Raw genomic sequence first — 25,056 nt, forward strand, 5'->3', positions numbered from 1 at the left:
CATTGATTGCATGAGAGGCCACTTGTACATCAGCGTACATGTACAACTGAACCTGCTCTGAATGCGGAAATATGACTTTTTGAAAAGTTTCTCTCACATGGTATGATTTTTACTCAGTTTCCTGGTTGTGTCCATAATTGCACAATAATTGTGTAGAAGATCATGATCCTATTTCTATCCTAGGTAGTTTTATTGGTGGTCTGATTTATTACCCATGGTTCAGGTATACATTATGTGAAGCCATTTCCAGCATTAGTACTGCTCTCCCAGAGTAACCTGTTGCTAGGATTAGTTACCCAAGTGATTACTCCCCTCCCCCCCCCCCCCCAAAAAAAAGATCAATATTTTCTCATCAGTTCTGGTCAATTGTTTGTATAGTGTGTACTCTAATCCCTACCCATCTGGCAGAATATCACCAGAAACAACCCCCCCCCCCAAAAAAAAAAAAAAAAAAAAAAAAAAAAGCGTTAAAAAATAGTGATGGTTTTGTCATCAACATAAAATAATGTGCATCTGTTTGAAAAGGTTACCAAGAGATGATATCTAGAGCTGTAAGAGCCAAAACATAAATTAATTTTGTGTATCATATGAACAGTTATGTTTACCATATGCATATATTGTGCAACCTACATTTTGTACAATGGTAGATCCATAGCACTTTATATGTTGTACTATTGTACTGTACCATATGGAAGTTGAGAGTAGTATTTTATCAGTTGCCATGTATGTAGTTTGTGGTGATTTATTTCCTGTCACATCTTTTCTTATCTGTATGTTTTTTATCCATTTCTTTTTTCTTTCAGAGGGAACAGGTAAGGCGAAGAGAGAAAGAGGTAGAAATTGATGTCCTGAAGAGAACTACAGGCCCAAGTCATTATGGAGGGAGTAGTACCACACCCAAAACCTCTTCCCCCTTGCATGGGAAGTTGTACGGTGATCTGCTACCTAGCAACAGTCAAGACTCTGATTCTGGTATAAGGTGAGAGAAAAGAAAAAGTCCTTAAAAGTGGCATATCTTTGTTCAGTAATGGATGGCAATTTCTTGCAGTAACAGTTTAACATAAAAAAAAAAAGACATGTACCCATATGTACAAATATCACATGGCTGTCACCATATACACATCTATAGCGTGTTGTTGGATTTCCTGGTACACTTTGTACATTTACAAAAAGCCAATATTAAGATTATACATCTTCTTCAGTCAGTGTTTAGTTGATGGGTTTAGAAATGTCTTCACTTTCTCTGCTTTTGGCTGAGCAGCTATACAGGTTCAAGAACCAAGTCCCCTTACCACCACATGTCCCCTCCCCAGCCATCCACCTCCCTCCCCCAGCTGTCCAGCAATCACATGACCCATCGGAGTCCCTCCTCCGCCCCCTTGCCGCACTCCACGCGGAGCTACGGGGGAGGAGTGGGGGCAGGAAGCCTCATCGGGGTAACCAATGGGGGAGTGGGAGGGAGCATTGGAGTGGGTGGCGGTGGGAGCATTGGGGAAGACTTCTGGAATACGTCCCCCTCCTCCGTCAAGAACATGAAGGATGCCATGTATGAGAGTGAGCAGAGGAGACTGGCTTTGGTTGAGAAACTCAGAGAAGCTCATGAAACTCTACAGGTGTGTTGATTCTTCTCTTTTATTCTCTTTCAGTAATTATGCAAATGTACAGTTGTGGTACTCGAATATTGTAAATACCCTAATTGATTATGCTTCTTGGTTCAACAACAACAAAAAAAAGTGAAGGAGGCAATGTGAAGACACTTAAAAACCATAACAACCAACAAATTTAGGCAGTTTAGGCTAACACTTCAGTATCATCAGAATTGGTCATATTTGATAAGCTTTAAATTCATAACCTCAATTACAGGGCCTTACATGACTGACCCTGAGTTACGGCTAATATTAAAAGCATCAAGGTAATATTCCAGGACAAGCTGATATTTTTTCTCTTTAATAATAGATGCTCTTTTAGTTTTTCCATGAAATGTCTATAACATTGTAGATTGCTTTCAGTATTCCATGGCAATTGCAGTAAGCCCTAATTGGGGTTTACCAGATTTGCTTTCATTATCTCACTGTTAATCTATGATCCTGTGTTAAAGTGAAGGAAATCCAATCCAATTCTTGTGTGATATCATGTAACACTGCGCATCATCTTCTTGTTTCATCTATGCCTGGTGCTGCATCCACTCTGGCTCAGACTCAGACGGAGAGACTGTGCAGCAATGAGAGCATGCTGAATGACACTCACCACACCCTCTCCAACCTCTCTGCAACTAATGAGGTGAGGGTTCAAGGGTGAAAGGTTTTCCTTCCTGTGCAGTTTATGTCCATAGAGGTCATAATGTTTCTCACCTTTTAATAGGACAGACATACTCTTACTTTGGAGAGTTAATCTTTCTTTTTTTTTCTTTCCTGGCTTTTGCCACTTACTTCATATTTTCATTTTTTTAAAATAAATTTTATTCTTACTGGTTTTGCATATCTTCAAATTAATGCAGAGATACCAAATTCTTTGTCTTAATTGAATAAATGTGTAGATTTGGAAAAAAAAAATTGCCTTTTGATATATCAGATTATTTTTGTTTTCTTCAAACAGCAACTAGGCTCTCCATATACCAGTGATATATAGAGTTTAATTTACAATGTATAACAGCATGCTTCTGTAATACCCTCAATAAAGGGATATCTCTTACATGAGACACACACGTCTACAAAGTCTATGATGTCCATCACTGTTGTTTGTTATACTACAGAAGATATTTTTATCTGAATTTCATCATCCAAATCTGAGATTTAACTTTGCATATGATTTTTTTTTTGTGTCTAAAGAATGTATGTAATGATGATGTTCATCTCTCTCTCTCTCCTCTCTCCCTGATCAATGATCTTTCAGGCATTGCAAAAGAGAATGGATGATCTGCAGAAGGAAAGAGACATGTCTGTTACAGACAAAATGGATTCCATCAGGAATCAAGACTTGCTTCAACAGAGGTTGGTACTACCTAGAGCTCAATCTCATCTTTTTCTGTTTCCAGCTCCTGAAAACTCAATTTCACTTTCTCATCCTTCTTTGCACCATTATCTACAAATTTGTATCTGTTGTTGTAACATTGTGTGCGAGCTGACACTTTTCCTGACTTCATAAAGCGGAAGTAACAATGCATTCCTTCATACAAATTTGATGAGGGCACCTTGGGGTATATTTTTATTATGATGCAAATGAGGGATATTGTTTAAGCAATGACACAGCCACTTGACAGTGGTGATTTGTATTATATTTCCAGATTAGATGATCTCATAATAGTGGCTTTAAACACAAGTTATCTTATCTTGTGTCTAATTTTGTTCCAATCTTGATTAATTTTGCCACTTTTGTTTTAATAACTATTTGAATTGCAAAAGTTGCATTGCTGTAGTTTGGTGGGATGTCTCTTTATCATGATTTGTAATATTCATTGTTAGATCACTTTACACATTATTTGAAAGTCTATTATTTGTTAGATTTGTTTCTTAAATTAGCAACACATTTTAGAAAATTCAAGGTCCTTGTTTTCTGTCACATTGACAAAATTTTAAATCTTTCTGATTGTGTGTGGATTTAATGAATTTAACCAATTTCATCCAACTTTCTCCAACTTAAGATATGCCATGAAATTAAGAGTTGACAATTCAATGTCAGGTTGATTATTTCTGCAGTAAAGGCGCCCCCCCCTCCACGATTTAATAGGTTATCTGACAATATGAAATGCCACATTTTTCTCCCCACCCACCTATGACTTCCTCCTATAATTCACCCCACCAGGATGGGGGAACTGGAGCAGGAGCTGAAGAGTCTGCGGCTGGCCCACTCAGCCCTGCAGACGGAGAATCGGAAGCGGGAGTCTCTGGTAGACCAGACCTCCAGGGCCATGATGCTGCTAGAGGAGGAGAACAAGACATTCCAACAAGTGAGCTGCTAGCCTGCCTTCCAGTCTCAAGACACAATTTATAGTTTATTTCTAGCTTTTTAGATACTAGTGGTCCGTTGCGTGAAGTCATCACATAAAAGTCTTTTCATGAATCTCAGAATGGCCAAAGTTGCTCATATGTAGCTAGGTAGAGAGGAGACTCTCATAGAGAGGGAGACTCCATTTCATGAAGTCTCCCACAAGTATGTCTCAGGAGCGAAAAGTCTCTCATAAGATTTTCATGAAACGGACCCCAGGTGTTGGTGAAACACTGTAAGACCAGCAATTTTTACTAGCATGAAACATTCATGATTTGGAAAAGTAAAATGCATGCTATAGTTTTTGTCTATACAATGCATTGAACGCCAGTTACCAAAGCACGAAAGTTTCACGTCGCCAAAAAGGCCGTCAGCTCCAGTTTATGTAAGTTTCATGCCGAGAATGTTCCTGGTTTCACAGTATAAACACTGTCTAACCTGTCACAGCAGACTTATCTCTGTCAAAGTGATTTACTGGTAGTGGCAGCTAAAGTCTCCAACATGGGCTAACAGTATTCTTGTTCATGGCGACCTCTCATAGGCAACCTGCCAGTGACAGTGGCTTTTCATTTTCCAGTGAGTTGCCACAAAAGAGAGGTTTTGACTGAACAGTTTTTATAAAAATATGAAATATTATACAACAATTAGATTGGTCGATTGCCCATCATGTGATATTTAGTCAAAAGTTCCATCGTACGTTGTGGCTGTCTGCTGTGCAATTTTGTTTGAGCAAAAATGGATAGCGCATGGCTGACGTCACCCATATCCATTGATTCCCATGTTAACCTCACGATTGACTCAAAGTTTTTGTTCCACCGCACGGCTCGGATGTCACAGTAAACAAACATTTGCTGTGCGCACTTAACAATTACAAGCATGCTTACAAGCGCATATTTTTGTCACTCATTTTTGTAAGCAACTTCCACCGATCGGCTTTGCGTACGTATTTACACGGTGACTGTGCGGCTACTCATTCGTCGTTCACGGAAAATGGATGTCATTTCTGTGCTAAATTCAAGAATCTGTGTGGACCACATATCGTCTGTTGAGAATGAGAAGGGCGTTAAGTTGTCTTGAACACTATGGGTTTAGTGGCAACTTAACGCCCTTATCATTGTCAGCCGACGATATGTTGACGTTTGAGGTGTTGTATAAAACAAATAGTGTATGGTCTTTACAAGTGCAATGGAACAAGATGTGGCCGTTCACAATTTGTATAAAGGATATTTACCAATTTTGTACTCATGTCTGTTCTGCATCAAGAGCTCTATATGAATAAACATAAATACAAAATACTTGGAATTCCAAATTTCGTCCGTGAATTGTTTTCCAGACTAAAGAAACCATGCTGAAGGAAGCGATGGCCCTGCGAGAGTCCATTCAGATTGCCAAGACCAAGAATGAGAAGTTGGAAGCAGAAGTCAGAGAACTGGAGAAGTTGAATGAGGTGGGTTTGGAAAGTTCCTTCAAATTATCCAGATGTTGGTGAATTTGTGTTGCAGCATAATCAACTAAAAAAAAAAGAAAGAAAGAGAGATAAGGAAAAACATTGAAGGGCAACACACGTATGCTGAGAACTCATAATGGATATAATATCGATATATGGCATTGATATACAGTCTCTCTAGAATACTTTTGAAATTTCACATTATATAGCCTTGATGTATTTGACTTTGCAGCAGATACTTTACTTAAGAGAAACCAGAGAAAATCAGAAATTAATTGTAATAATTCTGGAGAGGACACAGGACAAGTATACTAGCTTTTGTCACTCTTCCACACTAAGTGGATTCTCAATGTTAAAGGGCAAGCCCATAGAACTTCATCCTACTGTAGTTGAAGGACCACACATGTGTTACATCTGGTCAGTCTGGGTGCGTTCAAGAGCTCTCTAGGAGCTCTTGAACACTTTTAAAGTGAACTGTACTGAGCTGAACCAAGCCAAAAGATGACCACTTGCCAGTGTGCTCCAAAAGGGTACCAAAAGGGTACCAATAGTTCGCATGTGAAGAATGGGCGTAACATGAGCATATGTCATAATGCAAAGAGTTAATTCTCTTTGTACGGAACATCCGTAAGTAGTTCAAGTGTGCCAGTTGAATGACCCTCTTGCAACAAAATGCGTGACCCCTCTACAAATAACTCACGAGGTATACTTTCTCAACAGAGCGCTCGAACGCTCCAAATCTGGCACAGTTCAGTACGGTGCGCTTTGGTTCAGTTCACATTGGTTTCCTTTAGAGTACTCAAATGCACCCTACATATGAGGAATACGTCAAAAGAATAAATGAATGGGTGCATGTTTGCATGAATTGATCGATGCGTTCCCTGTGTGATGACAGAGCCGAGAGATGCTGGCAGCGCGTAACACCGAGCTCAATGCGTACCTCATGGACGAGAGAAGACATGTGGCTGAGCTGGAGCATCATCTAGAGCTTGTCAAAGCTGACTTGATGAAGACCAGTGAGGTGAGAGGCGTAAAACAACATTTTATTCTTCCCTTTGTGACATTTTTGACACTGCCTGAATGCCAAATATATGACTGTGGATATTGACAAAAATGCCCTTTGATCACAAAGTTACACCAACTTTGATTTAGAAGTCAAGAGTGATTCTAACGGTGAAACATGAAGTTACTATTTTCAATGGCATTTGATTTAGTCATCATCTGATTTTCTGCATACTCATTGATACTGTAGGTAATCTTATTATTGAGTCCAACAAAACCCAACCCTGGTACAGTGTACACCCATTATAAAACGAACATGGTTATAACGAAATTCTCGTTACAACGAAGTAAAAATTCAGGCCACAACATTACCACTCTATGTACTTTTATTGTCTATTTGTTCGGTTATAACGAGGTTTTGATATTATAACAAAAGAAAACTGCACGTCCCAAGGACTTTGATGTAACGGGAGTCCACTGTATTTCAAATTGATGAATTGCCAGCCTTTTCATATTGCTTATTAAATTTCTGTGCAGAGAATAGTCGTTCCTGTTTGTACTTAAGCCACATAGCTGTTGCATAAGTCAGCAATTTCAGCATAAGTCAGGAATTTAGTAAAGACATATAAGGGACTACTAAACACTACAGCAGATAAAAGGAGTTGTTCTTCTTGTGATTGGAAACCCTGGGAAATGCAGTGCACATAACTATTAGTTCCCCAGAGAGTAGTGTTGATGTCATGCCCATATGATAACAACTTTAAAGAATGCTACAGAAACTTGCACCAGTTGGGAAAAGATTATATCACATCAAAGACTAAAGCTTCAACCATCCTTTCCAGTCAATAAAGGTTGGTTGAAGCAGTAATAATTGTTGTGATAAACTTTAAAGAAACAGTATGAGACTGGTGGAAAAACTTGCGGGCTATAGCTGCAAATTCTGATAACCTGTTGAGGACAAGTCCCGAGTATGCTCGGGCAAGTGTCTATGGGAAATGCGTGTTGTAACAAAATCAGCCCGTCCTCAACGGGTTAATGGGATGACTCGAGGATTGTCACATGGTAAATCCACGTTGCCCTCTCTCCTTCCTCTCCATCCCAAGGAACGGGAGGTGTTCCAGAACAGGGCCATACAGCTGGAGGATAAGTGCTCTGACCTCAACGCCCGCTGCGTCAGCTCGGCCGCCTCCAAGGAGAGGTTGATGCAGGAGAAGTTGGACCTCCAGCAAGCTCTCAACCAGACCAGTCATGAAAAAGAAGACATCATCAAGGTACGTCAGGGAGTGGGAGATGAGTACTGATCTGTCTCTTGCTTTTGAATTCTAGCTCTCCTCCTTCTCTTTATCTCTCTTTCTCATTCTCTCTCTGCCTGCCTCTCCTCTTTCTTTTCCTCTCTTTCTGTCAGTCTATATCTCAGTCTGTGAAAGAAGGCCTTTTTTTGGTTATATATTTTATGAGAGATTTATCTCTCAAAGTTCCATGGGTGACATATATATTTTTTGCCTTAGTATCCTTCATCAAAGCTTGATTAACTTTACTCACATACTTAAAATTTGATATCATGATTGTAACAGTTACATATTGTCGCTGGGGCAACAAGACTGTGTACCGGTATCTACAAAATGTCAAATGTGCAGGAGAGAAAAAACACAACAACATGGCAGCCAAAGCATTATATCAAATGGGATAACTTTTCCTTTGACATGCCGTGGTGGCTTCATTTTTGGGAGGTAAGACAGCTAGGATTTGGACGGGACATCACCTACCTGATTATCTGACTATTTATCCAAAAACCCATATTCACCAAAATTTTAGATCCAAGGTCTTGTCACCCCAGCAATGATGTAAATATCCGTCCATGTCTGAAAGAATGCTGAACATTTAAACAGATGTTTAGTTTACCTAGGTGAGATTGTTTTTTGAGGTAAAAAGACAGATTCTATGCATGAATGTCAAGGTGTTGGGTTGATAGAGGTTTTCATGCCATAATCTATGGGGCACAAATGTTACTTTATATTGTCTTCCCAAGGAGTGTTAGATGAAGGTACGACTTTGTAACATACTTTCTGGTTGTACTCCCGAACACAAGTTATGGTGCTCTTCTTAGGAGCACTAGTTAGTCTCATTCAAACCTAAACATGGTGTTAAAATTGATGACCAGTGTGCCCTTGATGTTATGCATCTGCCTAGTGACTGTGTCTGTTGTCCCCTTTAGGTCAAGCAGGATATTGATGGTCAGTTGACGCAGGCCCAGCTGGCTGTCACCCAGCATAAACTCATGGTGGATAAGAAGGAGGAGGAGTTGGAGAGACTAGAGGAGGAACTGAATGCCACTAAGAAGGTAAGCCATCTAAATCTCTTTCCAAATTTCTTACAGGCCATAACTTGCCTCAATATTTCATTTCACATTTTCTGATGTGCAGACGAGGGAATACTAAGCACAATTTTCTATATGATTGTGTGTGAATAGATACAGAGATGTCAGCTGTTATGTTTTTTGCAGCATTTTGCACAATTTTTTTTTTTGCCAAAAATATTTAAGGCTTTATGAAAAATATGTTTTTTACACATTGTATTACTACCCATGTTTATTGCAGGAAATACTGGTTTTTCACAAGAAAATACACCTCTCTTTTAGCCCTCAGAATACTGAAATGCCTTTTGCAAGGCTGGCATCCCTGTGGATACTGCCATTTGCTTTTCATATGCAATAAATGACTATAATGGAAATGAGAACATGGTTTCAAGAATGGCAAATGAATGACTGAAATCTCTGATATGGCTGTTGGTATACAATAGGTGAGCGAGGTGCTGTCGACAGAGCTCTCCCTGCTGAAGACGAACCAGGAGCGCTTACAGGAGGAGCTGAAGAACACAGGAGCCGACAAGCGCTCCATCGCCCAGCAGCAGGCCTACTGGGAGGGAGAGGCTAGGAGAATCGCAGGGGAGAGGGACACCCTGACCAAGGTAAGTGGTCTGCTTCTCTTTTCTCTGAAGAGGCTCAATTACTTTGTGCATTGTTCTAAAAGACAATTGAAATAGGGAAACAATGATACCAGGGCCTGTTCCTGGTCCCCCTGAGTAGGTATAGTTAATAAGCGCGGTCAGACTGGCAAAAGATTGAGAAGTTTAAGGTCGCGAAGTTTGGGCCATTGGTACGCGCGCAAGAAAGAGTGCGCCGTCCGATGGTTAGTGATTGTGACGTAACAAAGCACATCTGTACATGACAATGGCGTCGCGCTTCGGAGACACCGCCCACAAACAGATCGAGTAGTTTCGCGGGAAGTTTCATGGGAAGTTTGCGGTCACACTGGCAAAACTTCGAGATCTTAAACTTTGCGATCTTTTGCCAGTCTGACCGCGCCTATAGTTTCTTTGCTGACCTACCATAAAAGGAGCACCACTCTGCAGGAAGATTACACCGAGGTCAATGATATCTTGGAATGCAGCTGAGTGTGAAGCCCTTCAGGGCTCTTGTTAGAAATGACCAATGGGTAGTTATAGCATTGATCTCTGAATATCTTTATTTTTTGATGGAGTAATTTGTGATCATTATTGCCTACAGGGTTGTTGTGGGAGAAGGGCTCACACAGCCTATGTAGGAAATTTCTATGTTGAAATCTCACTGAGTGTATGCCATCATGCGTATAAAGCCATAGATTTCAACTTAAGTTCTATTACTGTTCTCACAGCCCAGTCTAATTGAGTTGAGCATTTACTGAGATATGCCAATTCAGTGTCGCGAATCAAGCCTCAGAAGTTGAATTCTGGAAGAAATGACTCTGGAAGATGCCCACAACGATAGAATTCTTTAGTTATTACCATGTCTTATTTGTCATACATAGTGTCTGCTGAAAGATTTAGATATAAGGTATGTGTTTCTGTAAATTACCAGGTATACGACAGATAACTCAGATAAGAAGTGAAAGTACCTTTACACATGTATCCACAGTATTGCAAATTCGCTGGACAGTCATTCACTTGAACACACCCCTGTGATGTGGTTTTTACCACCAGGCTATTGAGCAGCTAAAGGCAGACTTCCAGAGGGAGAAAGAACAGTATGAGGAACAGCTGCAGTCTGTGCGAGAGAGTGCCAGGGAGGCACGCAGTGAGAAGACCAAGTCATCTTCAAAGGCCCAGGAACTAGAGACGGTGAGTTAGCGTTTGATAACCATAGAATTGGCCATGGACTTGATCATTTTTCAATCAACGGCAAGATGACAAGGGTTTCACACAATCAGTAGTTGAGAAGTAATAGTTGGCACTTTAACTCCACTGAATCTTCAAAGGACTGAAATGCCTTCACTTCTGTCAATATCTCTAGCAGCAGTTTTATGAGCTGACGAAGCCTGTGATAAACCTGACCTATTTTGGTCTGCAATGACTAATAATAGCAAATTGTTGTGTGAGTAATTCTCAGAGCATGAGTCTTTTGGCAATTATCCTGTTCCCCTGTGTTTTCTGTAGCCATACCTGTTTTTGAATCGTGTATGACTTATTTCTCTGAAGTATGCTTCCATAAGATCAACCATGAACAATTGAATAAATGAAAGGAAGTATGAATTGATGGGTGGATGAATGGATGAGTGACTGGATGGACAGATGAATGGATACATGAATTAATGAACAGATGCATGAATGGATGGATTGAAGAATGAATGAGTGAGTGAGTGAATGAATGAATGAATGAGCATATTACTGGATGGATGGATGAGTGAATGAAGAAATAAATGGATGGATGAATGGATGAGGGAATTGATAAAACAATGAATGGATGGATAGATGGATGAATGAATGTCCGGTTAGATGGAAAGATGCATAGATGGATGAATGAATAAGGGGATGAATGAAGGAATGGATGGAGGGATTAAGGAATGGACAAAAGAATGGATTTCAGAATGAATTGAGTGAACAGATGAATGAATGGATGAATGAATGCGTAAGTGAGTGAATGAATGAATGAATGAATGAATGAATGAATGAATGAATGAATGAGTATATCGAGGGATGGATGATTTGGTCAGTGGATGAATAGTTCACTGATTCATTATGTTGCTGCATCCCTCTTCTCGCATCCCCCAGATGCTTCACCGTGCCAACGAGGACCTGAAGGATGCCACCCTGAAGCAGCAGAAGGAGGAGGAGGAGTGGAAGTCCTCCTGTGACCGCCTCTCAAGCAGTCTGGCACTCAAGGAGAAGGAATCCATCTCACTCAAGGACAAACTCAGGGAAGCCAATGAACAGGTGGGTGCTGTAACAAGGTTTGCACGTCACCATCATCATCATCCAGTTTTGATTTGGGTTTGCCCCCTATAATGGGGTGGCTGGATTTACCTCATTCTAACAGCAACTGCTCTCTCACTTTTTCCATATCTTGCCCAATTTGCGGCATCCTCCTTTCTCAAGCCATCATTGCCAAGCTCTACGTTCACCTCTCTTCCATGTTTTCTTTGATCATCTTTGCTTTTGTGGCTCATTCAGATTAAACTCCAGCACTTTCCTCAGAACACGATTATCATCCCTCCCCAACACATGCCTGCACATGTACCTTACAAAAACCAATCCAAAGGTATGACACATTAAGCAATAGGCATTACTACATCATGATTGTATGGCACTTTCAATTTCAGTGCTAATATGTAGGTGAAAATAATGGTATTAGAGTAAGGAGAAGAAATATTTTTGTCTTTAATTACTTCCCCTCTCACTACCATTGCTAAAGATGTCCTTATGTGGTCATTTCAATTAATTTTGTTTGTACAGTAATTATACCTGATTGATTAGTTCATGCAGGAGTAGAAAACACATAATTTTCATGCTGTTTAATTGGTAGGACATTGAAACGTTTGTTAGTGACCTACTGGTGTTTACCAATTAGTATTATTTTTCAAGTAAGTGACATACACCTTTTTTTAATTTCCTCTTTTGCAGATGATCAAAAATTAATACACACACATGCACAAACAAAAAGCAGACATGATGCAACTTAGTTGTCTTCAAATGAATGCCATTACCTGGTGATAAGAATAAAAATATGTGATTTTGGAGCAATATGACTACATAGCATGAAGATATCACATTCCTGTTCATTTCCTCATTGATGTGAAATTGTGGTGAAATTGTGCATGCCTTGATAGATCTAAGACTCTTCTGTGGAAACACTTGATGTGCTCCTTGCTATGGTTGTGTTGAGAATGAATTCCTATGAAGGATGAATGAATGAATGAATGATGGATGAATGAATGAATGAATGAATGAATGAATGAATGAATGAATGAATGAATGAATGAATGAATGAATGAATGAATGAATGAATGAATGAATGAATGAATGAATGAATGAATGAATGAATGAATGAATGAATGAATGAATGAATGAATGAATGAATGAATGAATGAATGAATGAATGAATGAATGAATGAATGAATGAATGAATGAATGAATGAATGAATGAATGAATGAATGAATGAATGAATGAATGAATGAATGAATGAATGAATGAATGAATGAATGAATGAATGAATGAATGAATGAATGAATGAATGAATGAATGAATGAATGAATGTCAATGCCAATGGACTCTGACAGTGTTATACACTTCTTCCACCACCTGCCAGATATCACTGCTGAAATCAGAGATGCAGTCCCTGCAATCCTCCCTGGAGGAGCTCGCCATGGTGAGAGAGACAGCCCAGGAGCTGGAGGAGGAGAACAAACGGCTGGCCAAGGAGCATGGAGAGGACCAGCAGGTCATCCAACTCCTGGAGATGCAGAAGTCCATCTTGTCCAAGAACCAGGTCAGCATCAGGCCTACAAACAAAAACTTGTGTGTACATTTGACTTGTTTTGTGAACCTCGGTTTTTTGCAAAATTTACAAAAGTTTCATGTGCATAAAAAAACTCTAGCTTGGTAGCATAGACCTTAGTACAAGACTAGGCCTAGACCAGTGCCATACCCAGTTTGGAGTAAGGCCTGAGCTGTTTTTGCATTCAGTTACTAATGCTGAGAAGCCTAGACTGGTCGTATAGCCCTATCTGTTGTTTATTTACATATTACCCATTTTCCCATTCTTTTCACCACAGTCAAAGTATTCATTATCTTGCTTTACTTTCATTTGTTTGATAAGTCTATGACACACATATATCATACTTGCAGGTAAACGTAAATGAGAACTCCAAATATTATTCACACTGTGACTGCAGATTAGACATATCAAATGACATCATGCAAAATCACAGTTCACAGTCAAATGCAAAGGATGGAAACATAAGATGAAATGTGAGATATGTTGTTTTCTCATTGCAAAACCTGGGTGTAAAATGATCTGCAATATTAACATGATATTCTGCTGACAGCTGCAATCAACAGTCATCTGGAGGTGTTGGTTTTGCAGTCGAATGAAGTGCTCAAAACAAGGTTAGCTACAGTCTGTATTTAACCCGTTGAGAAGGGGTCCTGAGTATACTCGGGGGAAGGGTATATGGGAAATGCATGTTCTCAAAGGGTTGATATGTGTATGCATGTGGAATATTCAGCAGAGTAAATTCTGTTTGTGATTTACAGACGACTGGTGTCCCCAAGCAAGCTGCTGAGAAGCTACAAGCAGAGATTGATCATCTCAAGGCTGAGCTTGGTCTCTCAGAGTAAGTGTTATGTGGAAAGTCCTTCCCAGAATGCCGTCTGTTCACTTTGACTTGGAAGAGACAAATGATAATGTTATGGATTTCCATTTCTCATAGACTTGTGTACATTGTATTTGATGTATACATATCAGATTGACCTCATTGTTGTGTATCCTTATTATTAGCTACAACGATACAGGTGATACAGACAAAAAATGACTCCGAATGTTCCTAACATTCATAGCACAATGTGCAAAATGTTCATGCATTGTACTGTATTTACAGCAAATGACACTTATGTTAGGTGTTTCATCGTAACATACTTCTGATAAGTCAAAGAGGTATGGTATTTATCAACTGATAAATTTGCAGGAATATTTTTGCACTGTTTGGGAGCAAATTAGCCTGAGTGTGTGAATTATAGCTGCTTGGTGCGTGGGTGTATGTGCATGTGCATTCATTAGGTAGGTTTTCAGTCGGATTACATTATATTTTGATAATTACATGTGTAGCTGCAGGGTGCAAAAGTGTTCTCTATGATACCGATATTCTCCAGGAGGATGCGGTTCAATGCAGACCATGGCCATAACCTTTATGAAATGAGCCATGTGTTCTGCTGAAGTTTCACTGGTTAATGGTAATCAGTATTTCTGTGTAAAGTGGACTGTGTCATAATTCCCTAATTTTTCTTGCATGCTACAGATTTTTTTTTTTTTTTTAATGGAATTATCGTGATCCACTTTGATTCTGAAGTTTCTCCACACATGCCTCTTTCTTCTCCTCAGAGACAAGATAGCAGAGCTGAAGGAGGAGCTGGCTCGCGAGAGGACTCCAGGAGGATACCGGTCCGCCAGGGCCACGCCCGTAGCCTTTGAGAGCAGAGTGGACCATGAGGAGCACATCAAGAACCTCAAGGAGATGAACAAACTCCTCCAGGAAAAGATCTCCAAGGTGAAATTGGTTTCCTTATCAGCATCAAATCATCTGTATGAAAAGCTGAATAATGTATTTCATCACTGGGGTGACAAGACCTTGTATCTGCAATTTTGGTGAAAATGAATTTTTTGGATTAATGGTCAAATAATGGGTTAAGTGATGTCCTGTCCAAATCCCATCTGTCTTACTCCAAAAATGAAGGTCAAAGGAAAGGCTATCCCATTCGCCACAGTGCTTTGGCCGCCATGTTTTTTGGCTCTTCTGAATATTTGACATTTTGTAGATACGAGGTCTTGTCGCCCCAGCAACGATTTGCTATAGTTGGCTGATCAACGGGTTAACTGGTCATGCGTATTGACTTGGCAGAAGGTGTCACCTTTGAAATATGATTGTGTCATTATGATATATTCCATGAAGATGATGTTAATGTTGTCATTAGTACCAGCATTGAGTTCTGATTTATGATTTAATGTGTTGAAGAGGTGAGAACCCTGGATGGTATTTTTATGTGGATAATCATGTGCTTGATGTGCACCAAATCACAATGTCATTTCAAAAGTTGAAGACAAAATTTTGAAATTACATGTTATGTTAGAGTGAGAAAGGACAGATGTGTGCATGGCATACAGTGAACATTGTAGATTCACTATAGTCACCTTGTGTTGTGAACTTTGTTTTCCTATTTCTTGACCATTCCTAGCTTGAGGAGAACTCAGCTCAACTCACTATGCGTGCTAGGATGGCCGACGATGCAGAGGTCAGAGGTCGTGAACTGGAGGAACAGGTCAGATCCATAGGTGACCTCAATAACATGCTCAGTGAGAAGGTCAGCAGGCTTGATAGGGAAAACGCAGAGCTTCGCATCAGAACGCCCAAAGAGGAATGGGTGCCAAAGTTTAACTACGACACGTGAGTATCTTTGTGGATATCAAATCTACTTAGCACTCACAGACGTATTTGAGGGGATATTTGTATTTATGCATGTGTGTGTGGGCCTATGTGCAAAGATGTTGAGTTATAGCATGTTAGCATTCAGTGAGACAATGCTTTATGAGGATCAGCACGTTTGATCAAAATACAGTTGCAGTTACTGTTACACGCCAAATATTTTGCAAATTTTGCGAGTCGGGTGCTATTTGCGAAAATATTGACTCTGACCCCGATGTGAATGTTACGTACAATGTACGCGTGTACATTTCTCAGTTCAGTACAGGACTCCATGCTCGCGAATTTAACCACTCGCGAAATCGTCGGGAATTCCTGATTCACGAAAATTTAGACTCGCGAAATATATGGCGTATACAGTATTATCTGAGTAATTATTCACTATCAGCCAGGTATGAATTTTGCATGTTTTTAGCGTAACATAATCAAAGAAATGGATTATTATGACTTATGAGAGGCAAAAATGTTCACAAGCTTTTATTTTCACAGTGTAGTTTCATATCATGCAAAATGAAAAAAAGAAAATCTACTCTCATGATATAAGAATGTATACAGTAGAATGCATCTAATTGCATAGAATGTCACCCCCAAGAAAAAGAACATGTCCACACATACATTGATGTTTTCCATGGATGATTATTAAATGCTTGTGTTTACCATGTTAACTGCAAGTGTGTGTCATATTGATTCCTTATGATAGTGTGTACAATTAGATCTTCATTTATCACAAATAGGAAAAAATATGTTTGAGAGCTTGCAATTTGTTCACCTTTCTCTGTCCTCGAGTTGTGGTCTATTACTTAAATGAGTTGACCCAGTTTGTTTCTGCCCCTCCTAACTCCCTCCCACCCCCTCGTGCTCTCATCCTGGTGTGTATATCACCAGCACAAATAATGATATGAGTGTCTCTCTGTTCACCCCGTACCCTTTTCATCATTGTGTGTGTACCACAGCATAGAGAAGGACAAGATTAAGCTGGAGGCGGACTATGAGATTTTGAAGGCCGAGTATGCAGAGCTGGAGAACAGACATCAGAAGTTTCTGCAGGACCACCTGGCGAGGACCGTGGATGCGTCGGGTCTCAAGCTGTCACTTAGCAACCTGGACAGACGAGGTGAGCTAGCAGATACTGTAAAAGTGGATATTTTCGTGTGACTTATTTTTCGTGCTTGGCTGGGTAAGAAGAGTTTCACATGTTTTTAATTCCGGGTAATCAAGCCATCAACTACTGAATATACAGATGACACGCAAAAATATTTGCGTGCTTTTATTTTTGCGCTAGCTTCTCGTTGCACGAAATGTGCGAAACTTTCCAACATCATGAAAATTTCCTCTTTTACAGTACTCCTCGGGATGAAATCAGTCTATGGAGGGAGACAAGTTATCTGCTTTATTGCTCTGTTTTAATGGTCAGATTCTGATGAAGGAGATACAATGCAGGTATAGTCAGCATGCTCTGATCCATGACTGTGAGCATTGAATAGAAAGTTAAGAAAGTTGGCAGCAATTTGAGTAAAGGAAAAGAACAAAGCTGGTAAACATGAGCAGAGATTAATCTATATATCAACAAAGGATTTATTGTTGTAGGACAGAGCTGACAGACATGGTCTGTGTTGGAATACTTTGCCAAGAATAGACTCTGATTGTGTAGATGACACACATTATGACCAATGCAGCTATGAAATACTGTAAATGTCATAATTCGTGTGTGATTAAATTTTCATGCTGAGCGGCTCAAAACATATTCAAGGGTTCTAAAATTTTGCACTGCGCAATTGCTTGATCGTATATTTTCCACCAATTCACACACAAGAAAAGACAGAATTTGGTTTGACATTTCCATGCATGAAAATCAATATAGCTGTGCAACATGTATGCCGCTGTGCGCTCATCTTGCCTCACTCTAGACAATTACGCATTACACAAGTACACACAAACAATCCATTTGAATGTACAGCAATGGAGCATGCTCAGAAAGCTACTAGCATACACACATGTGCCCAGATGAATACTAGGACACATACAAGCACAAACACACTTGAAGGGAACCCAAACCCCAAGAGCAATCATGTGGATTGAGTGAAAGCAGTAACTTAAGTAGAACACATCAGTGAAAATGTGAGGTAAATCGGACAATTGATGCAAAAGTTATGAAATTTTAAAGTTTTGGTGTTGGAATCGCTGGATGAGGAGACTACAGTACTAGAGCTTATGACGTATGTGTGGACAACAAGATAAAGAAAGTATAAGAAAATTCCACAAAAAATTCACTTTTCTAGCATATTGAAAGAGCACTTAGCTTACCGCTTTCAGAAAGCAGGGAACCATTGCTACCCTTAACATATGTCAGTATCAAGGTGATGGAATGTGTAATTTTCATGAAAATTGAATTTTTGTGGAATTCCCTTTATATTTTCTTCATCTTGTTGTCCACACATAGCATCATAACCTCTAGTAGTCTCCTCATCCAGCAGTTCCAACACCAAAACTTTAAAAATTCATAACTTTTGCATCAATTGTCCGATTTTCCTCAAACTTTCACTGATGTGTTCTACTAATGTTGCTGCTTTCACTCAATCCACATTTCTCTCTGAGTTTGGGTTTCTTTTAAACCGCCTTGTAATGTCAGACATGTGACTCTGCCTCTTTTCTCTCTTCCTCACAGAGGAGATCAATGAGCTGAGAAAGCTGCGTCAGGACAATGACTCTCTGGAGAGACAGGTGGATGTTCTCAAGGGTCAGAGTGTGCTGGCGGAGAACGGCAAGAAGAGAGCCGAGGACCGCTTGCGTAAGACCCTCCGATTTCACTTCTCCTCCTAAACTTGGGTGGCTTGCGGTGATGGGTGGCTGGTTAATCGGTGGTTGGTTCCTATTAACCCCATTTACATATCATCGCTAGGGCGACAAGACCTCGTATCTACAAAATGTCAAATGTTCAGAAAAGCAAAAAAAATGTGGCAGCTGAAGCACTATGATATCAAATGGGGTAGCCTCTCTTTTGACATGCTATGGTGGCTTCATTTTTGGGGTAAGACAGCTAGGATTTGGACAGGATATCACCTAACTGATTATTTGACCATTAATCCAAAAAAGTCATTTTCACCAAAATTTGAGATAGAAGGTCTTGTCACCCCGGCGACGATATATGAAAAGCATATTGTTCACATGCACCTCCATCAAGTGGTTAAAGAGTGTAGTTCTCCTGCACTATCAACACAACTTTCCACAATATGTAACATGTACAAGTAGACCGTTTTTAAAAAATCATGTAATAGACAACATATCTCATATATTTGATATCAACTGTGTTTTATTTTGTCAAGAAAGCATTAGTTATCTTAATAGAAGTCCTAATTTTCTCTGTCTTACTGTAAATACTTGTGCTACTTAACATCAGAATGTGTTCGATTGCTAAAGTTTGTTTTTCACTGTAACCATGGATGTCAAGTTTTGAGTGACACATGCCTAGATTTTAGGAGCTATCCCCACTTCACTGTTGAATATCTTATGAATTTCAAAGTTTCTGCATCTTTGTCAGTTTTGATTAGTTCTCAAAAGTATTATTTGAAAGGATATATAAAAGCCCCAATCTATGGACACTTAAAATTCCATTGATACACAGCAAAATAGATAATCAGAATAGAAGTGATAGGCTCTTTGAGAAATGAATGAGTCTGTCAAAATGCCAGGAGAAATATCCTACAATTTGTAGAAAAGAAAAGAGGCAATTGCCCAAAGTAAAATGACGAAAGAATGCCATAATGGAGAAGAAAAAAAAGATGCCCAGTCTTTTTGTTGCATGATGCTTAACATGGCTTTATTGTTGTTTTGCTGTTGTAATTATACTAACTACTACTCTATAAATGTAATAGAAATTGGATCAGAGTTTGTTTTGTTGTTGTTGTTGCTGTTGTTGTTTTTGGCCGTAATCCATATAGTACTATGAGTTCTGAACAGTTAATTCATAGACAGTGCCATCCCATTTTGCATCTTAATTTGTGATATTTACAGTAAAGAGGAGGCACAGTCAGATTGCTTTTGCAGTAACAAAATCCACTGCTAGATGTGGCATATTTCAAAAAGGGATTGGTACCTCAATTAGCTTCCCACAAGCATGAGCCTTGCATGCACTTTGTAAATATTTTTATCATATATATGTTCATAATTCTGCGTCATTATATGCATGATTAGCTGTGAATCATAAGTGTAGTTATCTATCACCTTGAATTAAAATGTCACAGAGTGTTTTACATTTACCTATAAAAAAATTAATGTTCTCTTGTAGGAAGACAGCAACAATATCTGCATGCATTTAACTGATAACATATACCTTCTTACAGAAATGTACTTTGTTAAATATAATCATAGTGATATCAAATCTTATCACAAAGACAGACGTAACACTGAATGTGATTCATATCTGAAAAGGAAAAAAGAAAAAGATTCCAAGTGAAATTGCTCTTGAGGAAGATCCACTGAAGTGCATCAAATGCTTATGATTTGTATAATCTTCAAGGTACATGGTTGATGCTTAATGTTTGCTTTGTTGTTGGTGTTGTAGTGCTAACAGTTTGTTTTCCTTAACATGGTATTTTGATATTTTGTGTGTGGTGATTGTTATGCTTTTACATGTTTCAAAGAATTTAAAAGTAGGCCAGAATTGCCATAAATTTGATTAGGTTTTATTGCTAACGTAGGTAAGTAAGAATTTTCTGAAGCAGTATCTACTTTGAAGCTACAACCTTGTAGGTGTTATGTTGCAAAGGACAGTTAAATGAGCGTTCAGATGAATGCAGTAAAAATGTTGTAGCTCTATAGAAAGTTACATTCAGGGTAATGTGTGTTTTGCATTTTCATGGGTAGTATGGCCAACATATTGTTGTTCTGATAAAGTAATTTTAAGGCTGCATCACACTAGAGCATATCAAGCTAAAGAATGCCCAATGAATTCAAAAGTTTGGAGATATGTTTGCATCCATTGTTGATACTAGAATAGTGTGTGACATGTTTGACATTCTTTTTATTTGGCGCTGGAGCCAATTTTTCATTTTGGACAATCAAAGTAAACTATCGGCTCCAGCCTATCTCTGTGGATCTCTAGGAATAGCTAATTAATACAAAGAACATCAAACATGTTACGAACTATTCTAGTTGTAGCAACAGAGGTGAATGTACATTATATCTTCAAATTTTTGAATTCATTTGGCATTTGTTGGCTGGACGTGCTCTAGGGTGATGTGGCCTTTAAGAAACACAAATATCTGTTTAACAGTTTCTGTATCTGATATGGAATTCAAAAGATACCTTAGTTTTGCTTGTTTGTAAGAATTACTTTCACTTTCATGTTTTGCACTATTTATGTCATGATCCCGGTACCTGTACTTCATGCATAGATGTTCATTATTCATATGACAATCATGTTAATTTGAATTACATGTATCCAATGAATATTTTAGATATTTTCGTATGTTCAAGCACATGATATACACTGATTTATCTACCGTATATGCACCCAAATAACAGGGATCATCACCTTCATTAAATAAGTGCACAATTTCCATCCGTATTTATGTATAGACACATAAATGTACATGATATATTTTCCATATCTGCCTCATTATGGAAACAGACCACATACAAGTATACCCACCAAGTAAGTGCCTGTGTACACTCATTCTAGCCATCACTAGTTGCACCAACTCAAATGCTGCATTGCTGTACACTAACGCTGCCAGTTTAGCAGTAAAAGGGCATGGTGATAGAATGTCATATGCCATGTGATTGTGTGTACATATTTTTGATGGAATTGTGTGTATGCATTACTTGTCACACTCTGCAATATACTTGTGTGCCACATTGCCAAGCTGAGTTTTTAGTGCGTGTAGTGCATGGCACACATTTAGCAAACCTGTCCAGCTGAAATGCAGATTGTCGTTGTACCCTTCTTGTAGGAAATAAAAGCCACATTTTACAGACCACATTGATGCAGTAGCACTGCATTATGCACAGTGAGGTTAACTTTAACTAACATCCAGGTAACAGGTGGATTAAGGAAAGCAAGGGGAAAGTGGGATTTTCCTGCATACAGTGTAGCATTGCTTCTAACTTGCCCACCCCACTGCCCCATGGGATATGATATAGCCTTTGGAACCATTTTTGACAATATCTTATAACTTCTTTCATCTTGATGATAAATGACACTTGTCAAAAGGATTTCATGCTTAATGTATGAAAGCTGACTGCTTTTCATATGGTAAGACTTAGGGACCTTTGTGGACATAGTGACTGAGTTCTGAAATTGGTTTCCCATCATGCATTCATGATGTATGACAGTACTTCAAAGTGTACAGTGTGTACATAGTGCAATTCTGAATAAGCTGTGCATTGATAACATAATTAAGTACGTTGTTACGAATTTTTTTGACTCTCTGCACATTGTGTGAATGTAGACACTATAGTTCGTGTGCATATTTGCCCCAGTTGTGACATTTCCTGAATATTAAAAGTGGCAACTTGATTAATGCTAAAATGTACATCTGCAAGGCATATGAAGATAATAAAGTGAACTATGATTAACATCATATACCTCTGACTTCCCTGTCATAAATGTCATGAAAAGCAGATTAAGTTTTTACCTGGAGGCTTCTGCTCTCACACCAAGCTAGTTAGTCTGAGACAGATCTTTCTTAGCCTGAGGTCCTGGGCTCAGAATTTTGCAATTGACATCTGTGGTATTGGTGTATATTTCTAGGAAAAGAAAATCAACGAATGTGGAGGCATTCCCTCATAAATTTCTTTTGCAAGTTTGTGCTCTCCTTGTTGAATCCCTACAACTGCCATGCTATATTTGCCCTGTCGTTTTCCTTTATTCTTCTGTTCTGGGAGTTTTCACTTTTGTGGCAGATCCTTTATTTACCTATCAAAAAAGTGACTTTCTTATATCCATGAAGTATGCCAAAAGGGTGCTTGGAATTTTGATTTTTTTTTTTCCAGTGCTTGTTGCAAAGGGTTTTTCTCAGTAGCTACCCATGCTCCAGCAAAATATGAAGACTCATCTTTACCTGTGGTGAAGAAAAACAATTATGGACTGTAGTTTCTGTCTCTGTCTCTGTTTGTCTCTTTCTCTCTCCCCCACCCCTCTCTCATATGTATCTTACCTACCTATCTATCTATCTATCTATCTATCTATCTATCTATCTATCTATCTATCTGTCTATCTATCTATCTTATCTGCCTTCAAATATCTGTCTGTATATCTATCTATATACCTATTTCTATCTCTATCTGTCTATCTATCTATCTATCTACCTATCTATCTGTCTGCCTATCTATCTGTTTATCTATCTATATGCCTATTTCTATCTATCTATCTATCTATCTATCTATCTATCTATCCATCTATCTATCTGTCTGTCTATCTATCTGTCTATCTATCTGTCTATCTATCTGTCTATCTATCTATCTTATCTACCTATATGTCTATCTTATGTTCCTATCTGTCTGTACATCTATCTATTTACCTATCTATCTGTCTGCCTATGTCTGTTTATCTATCTATATACCTATTTATATCTATCTATCTATCAATCTATCTATCTATCTATCTATCTATCTATCTATATTTCTGTCAATCCGTCTTCCCATCTGTCCATCTACACGTGTATATACCTATTTATGACTCTATCTATCTATCCATCTATCTATCACTGTCTATCCATTTATCTATCATTCTATCTCTATTTATCTTTACTTTCTTATTTATTTTTTTTCTTTTTGTCCACTAAATCTTTTTCTCTTATCATTTCTCATGTTTCATTGTATTTCTGCTACATGGGTCTGCCTTCTTTATATAGACCACTGTGCTTCAGACAAGCAGATGCACAATTTTAATGTCTTTCTAAAGCATTGCAGAAAGCTTCATCTTCAAATTTGAGCAAGAGTAGAAAAAAATCTTACTTTTATCAGCACACATATTCCAAAATATTACATCTGCTTCTTCCTTTTTCAAGATTCACTCTTCTTTATGGTGTGAGGTTTGCCTTGTTTGATTGTTTTCTTTTAAGCTTTGCTATGACTTTCCAAATAGTTTAGTTATTTGAAGAAAAAAAATCTGTAATGTGTAGCATAATGCATCAGAAGTTATCCCTCACTGGAACACTGCTTTGACATTTATATCTCGTGCAGTATAATTGCCAGTGGAGTTGACAGAGTGAAATATTTGTAGGGGATACATCCTGATCTTCAGAGGAAAATAGGCTATACTTTACATTCAAAATCAAAATACTTACCACACTGTAACTACAAACAAACTGTTTGAGTTGTAGTTGTAGCTCTTAGAGTAAGACATGGTGTTAACCTGTAAAAAACGACATTTGGGACACTTCACATGTAAATGCCTAGTCATTACATGGCAAAGTGTCATTCAGGACTACAATGCCATAGATTGATTGATCAATATGTGTGCATTGAAAACATCACAGATGAGACATAATTATGATCCAATATGTATGCAGCTCCATTTCTATCCATGTGCAATACACCTCAGGTATCCATCAGATATATTTAAACCTCTATTACCTCTCTTACCATTGACGCATAACAAGAAATGGATCATATATTGAGTGTTTCAACAGATTAATACTAAACACAAACAACTCTAAAACTCTCACTATAATACATGTATATGCCAAATATCATCTCAGATATTTCTATGACATCTTGGTCATATTACACACTAGTGCACATGAGCAGATGTACATAGTCAACCAATCAGAATCTGTAGTTTCTGTGCAATGATTTTGACAGATTGAGGGGATATTGTTAACAAATTTCATTGTTTTCTTCACACAGGCCAAGTGGAGAGTGAGCTCAGTGAGTTACAAGGAAATCTCACCAAGGAGAGGTAAGCTACATGAGCCAGATCCAGAAGATTGTGTCTTGAGAGGGACTTATTTTCATTCATGTTGTAGAGTACAGTGCACTCCCTTTATAACAAACACATATTATAACGAAATTCCGGTAACAATGGAATAAAAATCCAGGTCACAAAATTATCAGCTCTATGTTTTTTATTGTTTATTTGTTCGACTGTAACGAAATTTTGATACAACAAAAGA

General features: G+C 38.6%; 1 protein-coding gene across 1 annotated transcript in view; it reads left to right on the forward strand.

Moving 5' to 3' along the window:
* The window catches only part of LOC139710989 (uncharacterized), a 48,960-nt gene that overhangs the window by 9,141 nt on the left and 14,763 nt on the right, over positions 1–25,056 (forward strand). The window contains exons 2-20 of the mRNA XM_071622904.1: positions 804–979; positions 1,262–1,613; positions 2,197–2,280; positions 2,893–2,990; positions 3,802–3,946; positions 5,318–5,431; positions 6,327–6,452; positions 7,537–7,704; positions 8,649–8,774; positions 9,233–9,400; positions 10,451–10,588; positions 11,519–11,680; positions 13,054–13,233; positions 14,001–14,080; positions 14,845–15,010; positions 15,696–15,904; positions 16,894–17,054; positions 18,606–18,728; positions 24,791–24,842. Coding sequence (XP_071479005.1) covers positions 804–979; positions 1,262–1,613; positions 2,197–2,280; positions 2,893–2,990; positions 3,802–3,946; positions 5,318–5,431; positions 6,327–6,452; positions 7,537–7,704; positions 8,649–8,774; positions 9,233–9,400; positions 10,451–10,588; positions 11,519–11,680; positions 13,054–13,233; positions 14,001–14,080; positions 14,845–15,010; positions 15,696–15,904; positions 16,894–17,054; positions 18,606–18,728; positions 24,791–24,842 — 2,828 coding nt within the window. The remainder of the gene's footprint in view (positions 1–803; positions 980–1,261; positions 1,614–2,196; positions 2,281–2,892; positions 2,991–3,801; positions 3,947–5,317; positions 5,432–6,326; positions 6,453–7,536; positions 7,705–8,648; positions 8,775–9,232; positions 9,401–10,450; positions 10,589–11,518; positions 11,681–13,053; positions 13,234–14,000; positions 14,081–14,844; positions 15,011–15,695; positions 15,905–16,893; positions 17,055–18,605; positions 18,729–24,790; positions 24,843–25,056) is intronic.

Source organism: Diadema antillarum, unplaced genomic scaffold, assembly GCF_040938485.1.
Source record: "Diadema antillarum isolate AM-2024a unplaced genomic scaffold, OU_Dant_1.0 seq00001597_RagTag, whole genome shotgun sequence".
Classification (NCBI taxonomy): Eukaryota; Metazoa; Echinodermata; class Echinoidea; order Diadematoida; family Diadematidae; genus Diadema; species Diadema antillarum.